General features: G+C 40.4%; 1 protein-coding gene across 2 annotated transcripts in view; it reads right to left on the reverse strand.

The window, feature by feature from the left end:
• Positions 1–2,736: 2,736 nt before the first annotated feature.
• LOC133478604 (tumor protein p53-inducible protein 11-like) overlaps positions 2,737–18,886 on the reverse strand; it is a 33,943-nt gene continuing 17,793 nt past the window's right edge. For both annotated transcript variants that reach the window (XM_061774840.1, XM_061774841.1), the window contains exons 3-8: positions 12,714–12,853; positions 8,052–8,110; positions 7,165–7,213; positions 6,755–6,851; positions 5,652–5,753; positions 2,737–4,963 (exon numbers count right to left, since the gene is read on the reverse strand). In XM_061774840.1, coding sequence (XP_061630824.1) covers positions 4,830–4,963; positions 5,652–5,753; positions 6,755–6,851; positions 7,165–7,213; positions 8,052–8,110; positions 12,714–12,842 — 570 coding nt within the window. In that variant the 5' untranslated portion in view covers positions 12,843–12,853 and the 3' untranslated portion in view covers positions 2,737–4,829. The remainder of the gene's footprint in view (positions 4,964–5,651; positions 5,754–6,754; positions 6,852–7,164; positions 7,214–8,051; positions 8,111–12,713; positions 12,854–18,886) is intronic.

An 18,886-nucleotide genomic window follows, 5' to 3' on the forward strand; every position in this document is an offset into this window, starting at 1 on the left:
AAGGTTGTCAGCTATCAGATTTAGGAGATTTAAACGTAGGTCACATTTGCTGCTTATTACAAATGTGAGAAGTTAAAACATTTTTGGGATTGAAGTCTTTGAAGTGAACTTCAAGGCGTGAAGCTGACTCATTGGCACATCTGCCATCAACTTGGGCTGGGACCAGATATAAATATCCATCGTATTGCCATGTTTTTAACAGTACTCTATCAAGCTACCAGCATAAAAAAAAAATAAAAAAATCTACATTACAGTTGTTGCAGTTTTAGTTGTTCAACTTTTTTTTTTTTTTTTTTTTTTTTTACCTTTCAGTAGAATACTGCATTTCACTGAACTGGTCTGAACTTTTTTTTTTTTTTTTTTTTACTACAAATAACACATTTTGTTCATCTGTAAGCAGTAATGTATAGTGACAGGCAGAATTACCGGTAAATGCTCCTCCACAAGATGGAAGAACGTATAATTAACCTGCGTATCCACCAGCTCATTCATACAAAAGAATAATATCTCTGTTTTCACGTAAACAGGCCCAGATTTCACACAAAGTACAAAGTAAAATTAGACAACATCCTGATTTCAGTATGTATACTTTGTGACAATGATTAGTGGTGTGCCGTGAGTGAAATGTAAAATGTGCCTTGGTTCAATTATGGTTGCAAAACACTGGACTGCTGTGTTAATGTGAGATAAATGTTTTTCGAAGAGAATTATTTCATTCATTTTGCAGATTACGTGAGACAAAACCACCCAATTAGGAAGTGACATGAAGCTCACGCTGTTGTCAGACACAAATAGAAGAGCAACTAGTTGTGTTTGTATAAGAATATAGCCTAGATTCTATTCCCTATTTCTTCTTCTACTTCCACTTTTCTTTGTCTTTTTCAGCAGTGCTGTGGCACCATTCTGCCTCTCACAGGTCAGTCTTGGTACCACAACAGACTTGTTTGGGGGAGGAGAGGAGAGCGCCAGTGCTGGAAAAGTTCCTTTTCTACATGGACTAGTTCAAAGTTCAGTTAAGTGTTCCAAAAGTGAATTAGTTCAGTTCATAGTTTAAAACTGACAAAAATTTAACAAAGTTCACTGTTGCAAAAATGAACAAGCTCATAGTTTGTTTTTTCCAATATTGTATGTTGCTGATGGGCTATTACCCTCAAAATACTGGCATTTCATGAATTCATCATTCCATTGTTGCCACCCATTCAGTCCACACTAGTAGCCAGTTGCAGCTTTCACCCTATAATCTAAAAAACATGAGGGAAAACTTGTTGCTTGAATGGTCTTTTTAAAAATGAGGACTACAGGACTTTTGTCCTTAATGTGCAAACAGAAACACATGTAGCGGACATGCTCCCCGCAACTGCATTCTTCCCTGCGGCCCTGCTGTTCGAGACGGCCACTAGAAGACGCCTACTGGACCCGAAATTAATTAGCAGGTCCCGTCGAAATCTTGGTTTACAGTCATCAAAGTCCTTTTCTTCGTTTGAACCGCCCCCTCCCCCCCCAATTGTCCAAAAGGCACAGCTCGACAAATGTGCACGCAAGTACTGCAACCCGTGAACTTCCATTCAGTTGTTTGTTAACCAAAGATAAATGTCTGTTTTGATATTTGACAAACTCTGCAGGAATATTCCAAATGTATGCCTTGATGTCTGTGGCAGTGTGTCAACTTTACAGTGGCAAGACAGAGAACATTTTGAGCCCAACAGCACACGATGTCCTATTTCCCTTTTTACACGCCTATTTTTCCTCTTCTTTTACCAGTATTAGTGTTATTTTTCTTCCTGTAGTTAGCCTCTTTGTGTTTCCCTATAGATCCTTCGTAGATTTCATTAAATATTCGATAAAATTCCACTCTTGGTTGTGTTTTGAGTTTAAGTAAGCCTCTGTCATCTAGAACTCGTATTTCATAAAATGTAGCAACCTTTAGATTATGAGACTGAACTCGTAAATCGAACTAACCCGGAAGTGAACACAGGCGTTTACCTTCCTTCGTATCTTTTCCCAAATTGATTACATTTTTATCCAAACCAATACACGCTACACACGCAACACAGTATGACAGGAACGATGGTGAAAGGACATTGGTAACACATTATATGTTATTATATTAAAAATATGTTTTTTCTATAATAAACAAAATCAATTCCACATTATGACAGTATGATTGTACAACGTTTTAACGACGATACAAATAATTTTAACGATACAAATAATTTTCCTAAAGAACACATTCACTCCCATTTACAGAGTGTCACTGAACGCATCTCGCGCGTTTTCACATGAATGGCAGCTGCACTGAAACGGTTGCCAAATATGGCGTTCAGCTCCTTACATATGAAGGCTCATATTGTATATAGAGTTCAGACGGCTTTTGTCCCGGATGTCCCTGACTAAACCTGTCACTCTTTTCGAAAACCATTCACAGATGTCAGAAGGAGTGCATTCTCAAAAATGTGATCTGGCAGAAATGAACTAAGTTCAGTTCACGTTTGCCCGAAATATGAAGTAGTTAATGAACTTTCATTTATTGAACTCGTTCAGGTACAACACTGGTCGGCGGTGCTATTGTTGCGTGTGATACTCTGTGTTGGTCATCTTTAGTATATGGCACACAATAACAGTAAGCACGTGTGGATGTGGGGTCTCATTTTCAAAATTGGTTTAGATGATAATCAGTGTGGTGATTCCCATTTTGGTGCAAAACAAAACAGAAGCAATGGCATCAATTTGGAAGTCTTCAAAATTAACAAGTGTTCTTTATTTCAAACTAACAATTTCATTTGAGGTACATGATCCACAAACAGTATATACATAAGAAAACAATGCTACAAGTTGAAACCATTTGACCTGGAATGCCATTCAGAACAGAACAAAAGCTTTGGAACTGTATCAGAGTTAAACAACTGCTCTTGATCTTCCACTTAACTCAATTGAGCAACATAATTTTTTGGAGAGTAATGTCAGAGAACCATGGGTATAGAACAGCTTTTTAGTTGGCCTTCTCTTGGTCATCATACCCCCCCCGCACCTCCCCCCACCCCAAAAATAAAGCCCATTTGCCCTAAAATAATGCACGCCACAGACCTTTGAACATTTCAAAAGTCTGATGATTTGAGGCCTCTAGTATAGGCGGAAATGGAATTACTTTTTTTCCAACCCCTTAATTAGCGTGGTGGTAAGGACAGAGTAGTAGGCTTAAGCACACTGTCGCTGGAGAGAAATGCATCCAATTAAACATTGGTAAGAGATAATTACTACTTTAAAGGAGTGCAGGAGACCTCACCCATGTATCCCCTATCTGGAGTTAAGACTCACCCAAGTAACAAGCACGTGCATGCTGAACACTGAACTTGCAACTGCTAACCCGCAATCACTCAGACCTCAGGACTACTCCCATCTGGAGCGTGACCGAGGGACCACCTGGAGGAGGCCCGGTGTATATTCATGAATTTAAGCTTTGTTTTCAGTTATATTTGAGATGGTTCCCTCGACCGAGCCCAAGGCATAGACAAAGCACAAGTTCAGAGTAAAACCTTCACTGAACTGGAATGAAGTCAAATAACTTGGATGTCAGAATTGCCAGAATTGCAGTGTTGTGGAGGAGGATTCAATTGCCAAGTACCTGTGACAAATCACATAACCTTTTTTCCTCAAATACACCAAATGATTTTTTTTTTTATATGCTGACTTTCACCAATGTGAACATATCAGTTTGATTCATTGGTTGCTACACTGTCTCGGCTAATTCGGCACTGCTGAATTATTATATGCATGACATCAACAGACAAGAGTTGCTTATATAGGTACAAAATTACACGTGCGAAACCTTAGCTTTACCTAATACTGAACACGTTCCCTGTCTGCTTCATGACACTACCACATGTACTTTTATTTACATATACACCCAGTAAACGTCAAGATGCAGCGTTGGTGACAGTTTTAAATTGCTTTAAGGCAAGGCTACGGATATGGCGGTATATAAAAATTGTGCTACACCACTCATGAGGAACCAAAGCAGTTTTGTGCTCTAAAACAAGGACTGCTTGTGATGCCAGCTCAACACTAAAGGTCAAATCTACTTGGCTTATTCTGCCTTTAATGTTGAGAAAGATCATTACTGATGTGAATATACTGTACACAACATTTACTCTTCGCTTGGGAAGCATTGAGTTGTCAAAAAAAAATAACTTTGCTTCCCTGTTGACACTGAAATGCAAAGCGACCCCAGTTCTGTTCACCGCTGTGCTTATTCTGAAAGTCAACAAAAGACTTGGCTTGTTAGGCTTATATCTGAATTTTACTGAGCGCTGTTGACACTTATAGCATTTTAGCAAACACAGTGTGAATAAACAGAACAACAAACTCCAGCACAAACTATTGGTCCTCCGAAGCAGTAAATTGAACTGTAAATTCGGAAAGATTCTCACGGTACATTAGCAACCAAGTGAGAGACTGCCATGTACAGTACATAGCTGATAAACAAGGTGACACAAGAATACAATGCAATACAAAGTGGCTTTTTTTTTTTTTTTTTTTTACAATAACAGCACTCAATAGGCATTTGTGTCATGGTTTGACCTCATACTCTTCTGAAGGAAAGAGACATTTATTTCATCAAGTCTGTAATGTGCTCATTTGTTGACTACTTGGGGGGGGAAACACTACGCTAGGTCCCATGGATTGATGGAGCAAGGAGAAAAGCATCCCACTGGGAAAATATAACGCTCCAACCAAGATCCATTTAGAATAATAATCCAAACCTTGCAACCCCGTTTTGTGATCTCTGCTCAGCTGTCCACTCCCTTTATCCTTGGAGCATGCACATCAGCTCAGACCTTCTTTGGCTTGCGACCCAGGTGGTAGTAGTAAGCCATGGTGACCACCAGGAAGAGGACTCTGCTGAGAAGCAGCAGTACGGCAGCATTGGGCAGCATTCCAATCTCTATTAAGGTGATGGCTGTCACTGAAACCACAAAGCATCACATGATTATTAATAGACAAAGGCACAGTGGCCATGGACCTGCAAATGCTTACCACTGTATACCGAATCCTATATGGAACGCTCCTGTTGTTACAAGCATACCCACCTACATGTAAAGGGGTTGTCACATCACTAGATTTCTTAGCTCAACAATGGGAGAAAATTATTCCATTGGTTGATTGAGTCGACGTTGGTTAGAGCAAAGTAATACATCCCCGTTTTGCCTCAAGACATGATTAGTCAGCTATTCCACAGAACTCGATTGTCATGCCCATCCCTATGAATGATGCTTGATTGAATTTTTGGGAATGCCACTATATAAGTACAGGTGACAAACCTAAAGGTTTTTGTAAATACTTGTTTCTTGTGGAATAACAGTAAAAGATTAGCGCAGCTGGTAGATTTTGCAAAAAAAGGCCTGAAACTCATCAATATTACATTTGGGCCCAAATTCCCTCAATAGCTTAAAAACCCAGTATAGAAAAAAAACAAACCCTGAAAAATGTTGGGTGTAACTCGACACGTTGAACACTAGAGGGCAGTTTCCGCACATGAATGCGAATAATACCGCACTCACAAACGTGTTTTAAAAGAGATGCCATCTGCTGATCTTTTGAATACAAACGACAAGAACCGTTCAAGAGAATATTGTGTGGGGAGATGTGAATACCAAGAAACTGCACTGCAAAGTAGCAAGCTTCACTCAGCAGAGTCCACTGGATGACGCTCTTCTCTGCTGTGTAGAGGCCGTTCCACATGATAAGGGCCAAGCCTGCATGGAAAGGGTAAAATAGATGGGGAAATTGTGAGAAAATGGGACCAGGGGCATTGGAATAAACCACAAACTAGACAATAAAAGATCCCTACACATTCAATAAAACCTTATTGTTAACTGTGACATTGTGGACGTGATGACATAACGGTAATTGGTCTATCGATTCAGTTAAACGCTTTATGGATTTTGATCAAAAGCTTGTGTTCAATTTCATGTTGTTCCCTGCCATTCTTATAGTTAATTCCCCTGCATGTCACTCCCGTCCTGCACACAGACAGACACGCCAGTGAGGCTATGGAAACGAGCGGGGCGGACGGGGGGGGCTTAAAGGTGGGAGGGTGGATGGACCGTATTGTCTCCCTGCCAGAGTGGCTGCTTGGTTGATGAGACCCCATCCTTCAACCCCATTTGCTGCTGCTTGTCTAGGAAGCAATTCTCCCCCTCCCCTTTAATAATCCCCAAAGCCCTGTTGGCATTCAACATAGAAGAAAATACTGTCTCTTATTGCCCAGGTTAGATGGTTCAATCATATCTTTTGCACTGCCATGTTTTATCTGTCCTTTGTGCTAGGCAGCATGTTTGCTTCAGTTCGCGTTTTCGAAAATAATCTTGGAATGTTCGTGACCAGAAGTTCCGCTCTACAGGACATAAAACATCCTGCCAGAAGAAGAAGCTACTCTTGAATAATCTGCGGAACATTGGCATGCCCCTATAATAAACTCAAGACACAATGAATGAAATTAGAGTGAAAGAAAATAGAAAGCCATTACCCATTACCCCTAAGGGATGTTTTTTGCAGCCAACTGTAGCCCATATTATGAATGCTTGGATGGAGCTGTTATGACTACACTTCACATGAAACCCAGTGCAGTGTTGAGAACATGTAAAGGAATAAGCATTAAAACATCATGTTTCCATTTAAGTACAGCTGCAAAACATTCACTAAACTGGACTGTTGTGTGCATTTATGTTTTTTGCATCTTGGGACCAAGACTCACTGAGCAGTGCTCCTCCATAAAGGCGAACGGAGAGGCTGGTTGGAGATAGTTCCTCCTCAAAAACAACCTCATACAGATGGTTGGGAAAAACCAAGGCCTGTGTAGGAAAAGGATGACACAACCCTCATTATTACAACACAGCAACATTGTCCCGTGCAAATGTCCCTAAAAAGAGCCCTCGAAATACAGCCACTGCGCTACAGTCGTCCCCGTTTGTGAGCTCGAAGCACCGTTGCAGCCACGAACACTGGAGATATTGAACATCGACGCAATGACGCGGACAAAGACTGAACTGTTTCTCAAGATGCCTCATGCACGACTGACTATTCATTCATAGTTGCACATGACACAATGACTGAAAGGCACAATTTTACTCTGCATATTGATTGCTTAATTTCTGCAGCACTTACCATCAAGGCAATCGCCGTGAAACCCACTGCCGAGGTTAGCAACCACATCCTAAAGGAGGAGACATTGTGGAGTATTAGCATTGTAAGTAATTAAGATGAATTATTGTTTTAGTGGTGTTCTTCATAAATAAGCATTTAATGAACTGAATAGTGAAATATGCTTGCCTCTTGGAAGCTACTTTTGGAACGTTGGGAAGCCCAAAAGATAGGAATACCATTAGAAAGCAAGAACAGTTGTATTTTATGTTAAAAGAACACCAGACACCATTAAAAACTATATGTGTAGATGATTATATTGCATGACTTAATTATATCAAAAAAGATCAATAAAAGTGCTGAGACACGATTATAAACCAACAACTTGAGGTAACGTGACATTGGATTTTAGGGAACCTTGGTTTGAGCCAATCAAAACCAAGAGGAGGGTTTTAGAATGAGGTGGGCATGTCCCAGATGGAGTGCATGTAAACGAGTCTTATTGGAATTGTTCAGTATTTTTGTCATCCTGGCGAATTGCTCCGTTTGTTTGAGGCCTCGAATAAACATTCAGTGATCAGCTCAAGCAATTTGTCTTTTGGTTTCATTTCAAGTCTTAGTCGAAGTTTCCTTCTGAAACCTTTGAGAGCTAAATTCAAATTCAAGTCCATCGCTTGACCACCATATTCTGAGGAGAAGCAGCCTCGGGGAGCAGAAGGAGAGCGGACGGAGGCCGGGGGCAGCACCTCACCTGATGGGTGCCACCCGGCAAAGGAAGCGACAATTCGAGACACCGCAACATAACATAACGGCATTGCTTTTCACAGGCCCCAATCTTGAACTTTACTGTGAGTGATGCAGCGTTCACTGTGTTGACACGCTGCTGACTAACCGAGGAGCTGAAATCTCACCTCAGCCCAATTGGCTCTCGAACGGCAAACTTCATCTCATTTCCGAGCATCTGACTGATCTATGAATCAACACAGAAGAGGGAAGAAATGAGTTATGACAATGGACAATTAGTAATTAGTGAAACCTTGACGGTTACATATCCAAATGATAGTTAACAGTATTTACTGAGGTAGCAAATAACTGAGAAGAAAGTGCCCTCCTTGGGGGTGTAACTCCTGGATGAGTAAACACTAATTCAAAAAAAGACAAGACAAAATTAGAGTCAGGCTGAGTGACAGAAAGTGCTCTTATGATGTTAATTAGAGACTGTAAATGTCTTTATGTCCTTAATGAGAGCCTGAAGATTAAGAAGGGATGCGTCATAACATCATCATCTTGTGAATTCCGGATGAGTAAGCACCAGCCAATTGACTCCCAGGAGACAAATTGTTTGCTGCAAATTAACTTAATCCAAGCAACACTAGTACCGTATTTTCCTGAAAACCAAAAGGGAAAATGACAAATTAAGAGTTAAGTAAAATCACCATGCCTTTGGACTTACTAACAAGATAGTATTTCATAAAACTTAATGCACACTACCAATTGCCACATGCAAGTTGTAGTATCCGTTAATAGAGGCATGTTTTACAAAACTGAATTCTAAAAGTATGTACAAGCACAAATTAATAACATGTTTAACAACCAATATCTGGCTTCATTTCCTTTTACAGTACCATCATCATTAATTCAGATGATTTAGACTGCTTGGAGGCGGCACGGTGACCGACTGGTTAGAGCGTCAGCCTCACAGTTCTGAGGACCCGGGTTCAATCCCCGGCCTCCAACTTGAGCCAGGCCCATCTCCACCTGCACCTGATGCCTGCTTCAAGCTGTGCCACACGAATAGCATCCTCCTCTTTAAGCTCTCATTCTGGAAAATAATTGACTAAAATCATTGTCTGTTTCACTTCATTTTTCACTATTACCAACTTCAAAGGCTAATCCCAAATGCATCCTCCAGGAAAATATTAAGTACAATATTTTTCAGTTTTTATGGGCCATTTCTGAATTTGAAGTTCATTCTGTGTTGTGACATAATACTTAACAGCGCTCCCTCGCTTAATACATTTAACATTAGCATCAGTAAACTAATTAGATCATTGTAGCCACGTTTCCTAATTAATACAAAACCTACGAGCGGATTAGCTCTTGTCGGCGATGTTGTGTGTGCTTCGCGGTTCCACTTGGGACCACAACCAGGGCCCCGACCCGCAGCACCTCAACGTGAAAACACAAAAGACCAGCGCAACAAATACCACACTGGCTGATCTGATGAGCAAAAATGTTGCTTAAACGTAAGAGTAGAAATAGAGGATGTCCGCTCCAGAGGAGGGTAGAGTAGCCAAACATTGTCCTCAAATAAGAGTACAGTTACTTGACAATAATGTGACAAGTAAAAGTAAATAGTAGTCCTCCAAAAGATACTTAAGAGTAAAAAGTACACAGTGAAATTACTCAAGTGCTGAGTAAATAGTGAGTAATTTTTTTTTTTAACCGCAGCATGAACAGCAATAAAATAAAAAAACAAATACAAAATAAAATGTGAATGTACAAATTCTGATGTTACTGTGTGTGTGTGTGTGTATGCACAGTCAAAACTACAAAAAAAACATCTGCAATTTACTGCACAGTGTTTTCTCAACTTATAAGTGAGCTGAAATATGCAGTATTAGTATTATTATCTAGGTAAGAACGACACGAGACAACGGTTCGCTACTTGAAGGATCTCAGAAAAATAGAAAGGTAACTGCTTTGCTCTTATTCAGTCAATCAAGCTGCAAAAAAAGTTGTTTCTACCCACAAGTCAGGATAGAAACTGCCTGGGTTCTTTTTGCGGAAAGAAAAACATCACGCTGGATAGTAACAGGAGGACAAAGGCAAAGACGCTACTGCTACTTGCGACTAGAGTATTGTTTTATGAAGGAAAGTAATATAAACAGCAAGAGGCACAATACTTTTGTGACATTCACAGACAACTTTATTTCAATTTTGAAATGGGAATGTACAGTTTTAAGGCACAGCTTCATCATCACCAGTCTTTTTGTTTTGTTTTATGTTTGACCAATATTTTTGTGTCAGTCAGTGCTCTTGCTTGTTTCACCTACACTGGCTTTACTTGGGCGGCCCACCAAGTATATTGACAGACGCCAGAGAAGATGAAACTACAATCCATCCATCCATCCATTTTCTACCGCTTATCCGGGTCGGGTCGCGGGGGCAGTAGCTTTAGCAGGGATGCCCTACAATCGACCCCCCCCCCCCTAAAAAAGGGATGGGAGGGGGCCTATGAGTATCCAATGATGTGTCGGTCAGCAACGAAACGTCTCTTAATGATTCTTTGAATGACGGGCACGCTTCTTCCACTTCGCCCTCGCACTGCAGAGCAGAGGGCGGTGTCACAAACAGTGGTGCAGGCAGTGTTGGGAAAGTTCATTTACTACGCAAACTAATTCCAATATGTTGCTGAAGGGCTAATACCCTCAAAATACTGGCATTTCATTTCCCCACTGTTGCCACCCTTTCAGTCCACACTACAGTAGTAGCCAGCTGCAGCTTTCACCCTACAATCTCAAAACCATGAGGAAAGACTTGATTGAATGTTTTTTTTTTTTTTTAATGAGAAATTAAAATAAAAACAGGTCATTTGTCCTGAATGTTCAAAAAAATAAATAAATAAATCATGCACAGTATGACACGAACGATTGTGAACAGGCATTAGTACCTGCATTTCTCGCAGTTCTGGCTGACTATATTACAAATATAGCCTGTAATATCTATTATTATAATAAACAAAAAATCCATATTATGACAGTATGATCGTACAGTGTTTTAACTAAAGCTTTCTGTTACAAATAATTTTCCTAGGAATCAATTTTTACAATTATGTACCGAAGAACACATTCGCATGACCAATCAACCTACGCTTAAATCAACCGTTACATTAGTGTAACAGTTGTATTGATCGTAAATCGATTAGTCATGCCTGGAGATTAAGGCACAAGGATGACGTAATAGAAATGTGACTGTTGTTGTGTTACCCTCTTGGACACTACATTAGTGTAGCAACAGAGCTAACCCAATGATCCAACACATCAAAATAAAGAATAACCGATAAAGGGTTACATCATACAGTAAACGTTTTTATATTGCACTGATATACTGTACAATACAGTAAAGAGGACAGTACAGTATCGTACAACTCTACACAAACCATACACGTCCAGCTGTGATCATGTGACTTGGTGAATACTTCTTCCTGTGGTTCTATGGGGCTGTGACAGAAACAGATGAATATTTGTGACTTGAAAAATACCCAGAGCAAGCTGCGCAACAACTCATGGCAAAGGATTGACTTGGAGGAATAGCGCCAAAGGGCGAAACAGGAAATGAAGAACTAGAGTGGCGTTTGAGGAGAGATGCTTAATCAAAGCTGCGTGCTCCTGTTGTTTCTTCACCATTCATTACACAGTCATAAACAGGAAGTAAACAGAAAAGGAAAAATTTCCAGGTGAGACACAATCTTTCCGAGGGTGCTCTATTTTAACAGTTTACAAAGTCTCATGCTGTCAGACCACTGAAGGGGCAGCCATTGTGTTTAGAGGCTGGCAATGAAACACAGCCAATGTGTCATATTATTATACGACATATATTATAGCATAACATTAAAAAAATGCCTCTATCTCACTTGAGTATTAGTAATAGCAATAGTATTCCTGTCTCGGCAGGACGAGGCACTTGAGAAGCACTTCCCTCCTTTGTTTACAAAGCCACATGTATTCACTGATGCAGTTGTTTCCTTTCTAGAGCAAGCCTTGGCATGGAACCAACTTCAAATGTACATTTTCTCCTCGTTACCTCACACTATGCACCACAATTAAAATTCTAAACCAGTGTCTGATTTAAACAGGGAATTTAACACAATTGACATCAAACCACACTGAGTTCAGTGTGACTGATACTGGATTATCATGCAATCATTCCACTCCGTAACAAGGACCACAGGATTCAGTTAATTCGCATGCATTGTCAAACTAACAGCTCCTCCATCTGTCACATTACTATATCCGTGTACAACAGTAAACTATGTGAAAGAGGATGTGCATGGCAGATGTCTGATTTGGCCTCCTAATGTTCCTGATGCTCCTTACTATATTTTCATTTTTTTATCATTCTACAGCATCTTCAATTGAGTGGAAACTCGAATCACTCTTTCCGGACCAACATTGTCATTGGGTTTGGGACAGGAATGTTTTGGATATGCATCACTGTCCATATGAGCATGTACATGTGAAGCTTTATCAGAATGCGCAGCATGTGAGTCCTCTGCCTTCCAGAGGAGGTAAAGCATTACTCATGGGAGCTACAGGAGCTCGCGGGAATGTGGGCTTTCGATTCACTGAAGCATATGCAGCAAATGCACAGAAACGGGGACTATACAATTAATGAGCCAATTAGTAGATTGGTTTGGCTTTGAAAGGGGATATACTGGCTATATGTTACATACATTGCTTTAAAAATAACCATTTGAATAATGACTCACATGTGCTTTACACATTATTTCTTACACCATCTACTAGAGTATTTGCCGTTGATGAATCCACAAGACTGGAATTTAATCTGACCTTTGATCGGTGAACTTCTCCATCGTCATCTTCGCCTCCAACTCCAAGAATCTTCCGGCTTTTCAGGCGGCTTATCAAGTCGGTCTGACTGTGCTTCTTCATCAGAGGAGGGTGGGGTTTAGAAGCCATGATCCAGATGCCTAGAAAAAAAAATAGGAGAAGATCTTGAACAAAACAGATTTTTGAATGAGACTTTTTAATTTATTTATTATGAATTTTTTTTTAAATGCTGCTCAACGGCAGTAGAAAAAAAAAGTGAAAGATCCCTGTGAGGAATTATGAGGGATAAAGCAGAAATTACATATCAGCAGCAGGGGATAAAGGCATCTGAGATAATGGACAAACATCAACATGACAAATCTAAATCCACTCATTTAGAATGGGAAGAAAAATAATTAATGAAATCTATGGTCTGTTCTTTTCTTCAGTCAGAGTATGAATGAACATAAGCTTTCAGTATATTCATATACTTTTCTAAAAAGTAGTTGCCTTAATCTAAAGATTCAAAATGTTCCATACTCATAAAAAGCCTGATTTATGAAGATCCAAAAGAGAGATCTTAGTAAATCTGACAAACACTGTTGGTGGGCGTGATGAGCGTGATCTACTTAGATTTTGATCCTTTTTTAGGATCTCAAATAGCCGGCGCGTGTTCACTCACTCTAACCGATTGTTTGCACTGTTGGCAACAGGTATAAAAACGGAGGACACTGCAGTGTTTAAAAGAGGGTTTGCATATACAGGGTACTGTAGCTCTGATGGTTTTCCACCGTAAGTGCAAAATGGAGCTTGAAGTGACTGAATTGGAAGCATCAGTGGAACACAAAAACTTATTTAGTTATAGAAAAAGAAGTCTATCACTCTGATCATTTCGGAAGCCAGCGGCTGGCTAAAACCCTGTTTTGTCTGATTTACCTCCTCCTCAGTGCGGGGCAATGGACGCATCGTACCCACTGCGTTTAAAACTGCTCTGGGAGAGTGTCACCGTGCTCTGAAATTACCAATCCAGATGCAAGGAAATGCAGAGTTGAAAGGTGTTTCGTCATAGGTACCGTATTTTCACGACCATAAGGCGTACTTAAAAGTCTTAAAATTTCTCCAAAACGGTCGGGGCGTCTTATAATGCGGGGCGCGCCTTATGAGTGCACCGAGTTCCAAAATCTGTAAATATTGTTGTGTGACTTTAATGAGCGCTTCGCTTGACTGACTGGGAGCATTTCCTGCCGACACGCTGCTTATATAGAGGAACGGAGGACGTGACTGAGGACAGCATGCGGATGTTAAAGGGCGAAGGGTGCGCGTGACAGAGGACGCCAAAGGCAGTAGGTATATAGCGCCGGTATGTGCATCGGTGTTTGGCTAAGGACCCCCGAAAATGGCACCTACGAAGAGACACGCTTACGAAGCACAGCTTAAACTGCAAGCTATTAGTTACGTGGAGGAACATGGGAATCGAGCAGCCGCGAGAGAATTCAAGATCAACGAATCCATGGTTCGCAAGTGGAGGAAGCAGGAAAACGAGCTTCGCCGAGTCAAGAAGACGAAGCTGAGTTTCCACGGAAACAAGGCGAGGTGGCCCGAGATGGAAGACCAACTCAAGCAATGGATTGATGAGCAAAGAACAGCCGGGAGAAGCGTCTCTACAGTCACCATTCGACTGAGTGCAATAACTCTGCCATGTGCAGCAAGTGAGGAAGCTTGCCATCATTCCGGGAGGCTGGACGAAGGAACTCCAACCGCTGGACATCGGTCTAAAGAGGGCGTTCAAATTGAAGTTGCGAGCAGCGTGGAAGCGATGGATGACAGATGGCGAACACAGTTTTACTAAGGCTAGGAGGCAGCGCCGTGCGAGTTACGCCACAATTTGTGAATGGATTGTGGATGCTTGGGCTAACGTGTCTGCTTGCACTGTTGTTCGAGCTTTCGTAAAAGCCGGGATCATTTCTGAGTGGCCGGACGGCAACGAGACTGACTCCGACAATGACGAGAGGGAACCTGGCGTGTTTGATTGAGAACTTGCCCAGCTGTTCATTTTGGATACAGAAGATGAGGACTTTGATGGATTTGTGGATTTAATAGGGTGCACCTTATGTATGTGTTAAATACAGAAATAGACCCTGTGCTGAGACTGCGCCTTTTAATACGGTGCCCCCTATGGTCGTGAAAATACGCTAATATGTAGGGGTGTAACGATTCATCTACTACATTGCTGTTTCAATTTAGAAAGTATTCCTACGATCCAACTACATCCATCTGTGCCCGCCATGTTGGCCTTCCGGACAACATAAATCCATCTAAGATCATTTTAAAAGATAAATCAATCCATCGTATCAATACTAGGAAATAACGCAGTGGATTTAAGGATAGGAGACTTTATATGGATGAGTGTGTGTGTGTTTAGCAATTCTTTTGATAAAGACGTTAAACACCTGACTCAGTCGGCCTTGGCCTGTCTTTGACGTCATCGCCACATGCCAGCAGACAACAAAACAAAATGGTGGATGCCAGATGAGAAGCCGGTGAGCAAGAAATTATAAAGCCAACATGGCGGTCCAGTGTGTAGAAACACTGCCTTTTGCAAAGACGGAGAGGTTCTGACTAAGTCATTTGCCCTTTCCCCAGCCAGCTTTTGGGAAGTAAAATTAAACACCCAGTTTTTCCCAAATAGTATTCAATGACATTTATTTGAATGATTAGCAATGATAACTTTGTGAAAATCTGTTTGCCAGGATATCTATCTGTATAAACATATATACAGTACATATGCACACACAAGAGTAAATTAGACTAAATGACGAAAAAATTATTTTGCAATTATGAAATGTGGTGTGGGTGTGCATGGGCATTGAGGGATATCTGCTTGTTAGTCTACCGAGTGCTGTTGCTACACATGGAAAGGCCGGACAACAGTGCATTCCTTCGTGACAGAGTACATCCAGAGATCAATGAAAGCGGAGTCGTATGTGTATGAGCCAAAAGGGACCAAAAATACATTTTCTGTCACTTATGCTGTCACGGGTGAGCTGAAGCCAATTCCAACTGAGTGGGCGAGAGGCGGGGTACACCCTGCAATTGTTGTCAGTACATCACAACAAAACATTTTATGTCTATGCATTTTTTTAAACATATTTTAATGCCCTCTTACGATGACCCAATTTGCCGTACCTCATTGTAGTAATGACATCATTTCTAAGGAATGTTTTGCTTTATTAATCCGAAAAGAAAAATAGAAATTTCCATATTTCTTTGTGGAAATATGGAAAGTAATGGTGGAGAACCTCCCCATTTGTACCAAACACTAAAATCTTTATAGCGTCAAAAGCCACTTACTTGGTTATGTGGTGCAGCAAGAGCCAGCCTGTGACAAATCGTTTGCAATATACTGTATACAAATGTAGCCGTGACCACTGGAATCTTGATCTGCATCAGGACCAAGACCTCAAAGTCTTTGAACGAGTGCTAAATGTGACACTTTCCTGCACTCTAGCAAACCACCCATTCTTCCATATGCTCAATTGCCCCTGCATAGGTCTCCCCGATGAATCTCCCTAACATTGCTTCTTGAATTGCCAATGTAGCGCTTATACAGTTGCCTAGCAACTGCCGATGGTCCAAACAACTTCTCATCATAGAAAATGCCTATGATTACAACTATCTTTGATGATGTCTCTGTTGAGAGCCACTGATGACTCCACTGGCATTATTCTCAATAACATAGGGGATACTTCAGGATATACTAAAATGATTAGATTAGTAGTCAGTCAACTGGAGACAGACCATATCTTAATAATCAATGAGGTGGGAGCAAACCAGAATTTTAGAAGAACTAACTCGCTCTTCAGTGATGAAATGTCAGCTTTCTTCAGAAACAGTCGGAGAAAAAACTAATAATAATCTGTGGCAACTACAGTTACACATTCTCTAGATGTCAGAGGGGTTGCAGAGGCTGCAACAGAAAGTGCACTGTTGGAATGAGAAGATTGAACAGAACAGAAGACAAGCTGGGTCTCTGAGCTGATACATGTATGCCCGTAGGTGTGAATAGTTGTGCCTCTGATTGCCTGTAATTGAAGGTGGTAAGGTCAGGATATGTGGTAACTTTCACTTTCCAGTCAGCAAGGATTAACCGCTGCAACCTATAATCTATGTATACGGTGGTGCTTTGAGATATGAATTTAATTCATGCAAAGACCATCAACACCAACACCACCACCAACAACTCAAAACACATGTATCTCAAATCATCTTTACCCATTGAAATGAAGGGTAATGCCATTATCCATCCATTACCTGTTCCAGCCCCCCCAAAAAAAGGATTTACAGATTTTTTGTAAATAAGGAAAATAGCACGATAATATTATACTTTATAACAACCATACAGTAATTACATGAATAGAATGTAAAGAATTCATGTTTTTTTGCTTCAATACAATGGACATTGAGATGGAGGGGAGGATTACTGTACCTCAAATTCTTTTCGCAATTGTATCTACATATACACTTGAATACACTATTGCTTCAATATGTGTACAAGAGGAATTGCTGTATCCATTCCTTCGCTGGATGTTATGGCAGAGCATGTGCTGGTGAAATGGCAAAATGGCTAAACATAGTCAGAACTGTGTGAAATGTGTGAACTCCCCAGGAAACATTGTAAGTGGCACGAGATGTGTGTGTGTATGTGGGGGGGATCATAGCGCAGTTTGTGGGTGTCAAAAACTGCAAATAAATGTGTAACTTAAATATGACACCCTTGCTTTTCTCCCCTTTCCAAATAAGACAGTAGCCACATAGCCCCACAAACCCCTCACATTTTGGGGCGTACCAACTGGAAAGAATATAACGCACACAAAAACAGTTCAGTTTAACATACTTGAGGCACACACCCAAAATGTCAATTTGTCAGTGACATATGACGTATACATTGATTAGCCATGCAAAACAATCAGTGTTAATGATTTGATTACTCGTTACTACAGGGAATACGGCTTTGTAGTGGTGTAACTTTAAAGTTAATGAAAGGAAAAAACAGTACCCATGGAGCTGAACAGCAGGAGCTATTACTATTACAATGTATCCATTTCTAACATCACCCAGCTAGTTCTGTTTCTGTATATATAGTAGATGTCACGTCAGCCACATTCGTAGAGAAGTAGAACAGCATTGATAACCATCTCCTGCATTCCTGAATTATAAGACTATTAAGGGTTACAGCGGCTGCAATAAGTATTTAACACATCACCATTTTTCTCACTAAATATACTTCCAAAGGTGCTATTGACCTGAAAATTTCACCAAATGTTGGGAACAACCCAGGCAATCCATACATACAAAGAAAGTAGAACAAAGAAGCAAAGCAAATTTTTTTATATAGCGCATTTCATACACAAAGGAACTCAATGGGCTTTATCTGATTAAAAGCATTTAAAAACAAAGGGGGAAAAAATGCTTAGAAACATTTAAAACAAAGATAACATAGAATAAAAGAACAAAATAAAAGTACAATTAAAACAGCATACGGTGCAAGAGATATCATTTAAAGGTGGAAATGCTCTAAAAAGCATGAGTTTTTAACCTGGACTTCACTTATTCCATTTGTGTGCAGCATAATAGCTAAATGCTGCTTCACCATGTTTGTTTTGGACTCGGTGCTCCACTATTTGACCTTAGTCTGTCGATCTCGGAGACCTACTGGGTTTATACTCCATTAGCATTTTTTTCATTTATTCAGAACCTAAACCATTTTGTGATTTATAGACCAGTAGCAGAACTTTAAAATCTATTTTAAAGCTGACTGGAAGCCAGTGTAAAGACTTTAGAATTTGAGTAATATGCTCTGACCTCTTTGTTCTGATCAGAACCCGAGCTGCAGCATTCTGAATGAGCTGCAGCTGTTTAATGCTCCAGTCCAGTGAGAAGAACTTTACAATAGTCAAGTCTACTTGAGATAAAAGCATGGATGAGCTTCTCCTGGTCTGCTTGGGACATGCAAGCCTTCACTCTGGATACGTTCTTCAGATGGTAGAAGGCAGTTTTAGTAATTTATTTGATATGACTGTTGAATGTCAGGTCAGAATCTATCAGTCCACCTTTTTTGGCTCATTCAGTCATTTATCTGTTTTAGTGACACAACACCTCAATTGAGCTGTAGTCATCTGGAGACACTGCTAGAT

The sequence above is a fragment of the Phyllopteryx taeniolatus genome, chromosome 5, assembly GCF_024500385.1.
Source record: "Phyllopteryx taeniolatus isolate TA_2022b chromosome 5, UOR_Ptae_1.2, whole genome shotgun sequence".
Lineage (NCBI taxonomy): Eukaryota > Metazoa > Chordata > Actinopteri > Syngnathiformes > Syngnathidae > Phyllopteryx > Phyllopteryx taeniolatus.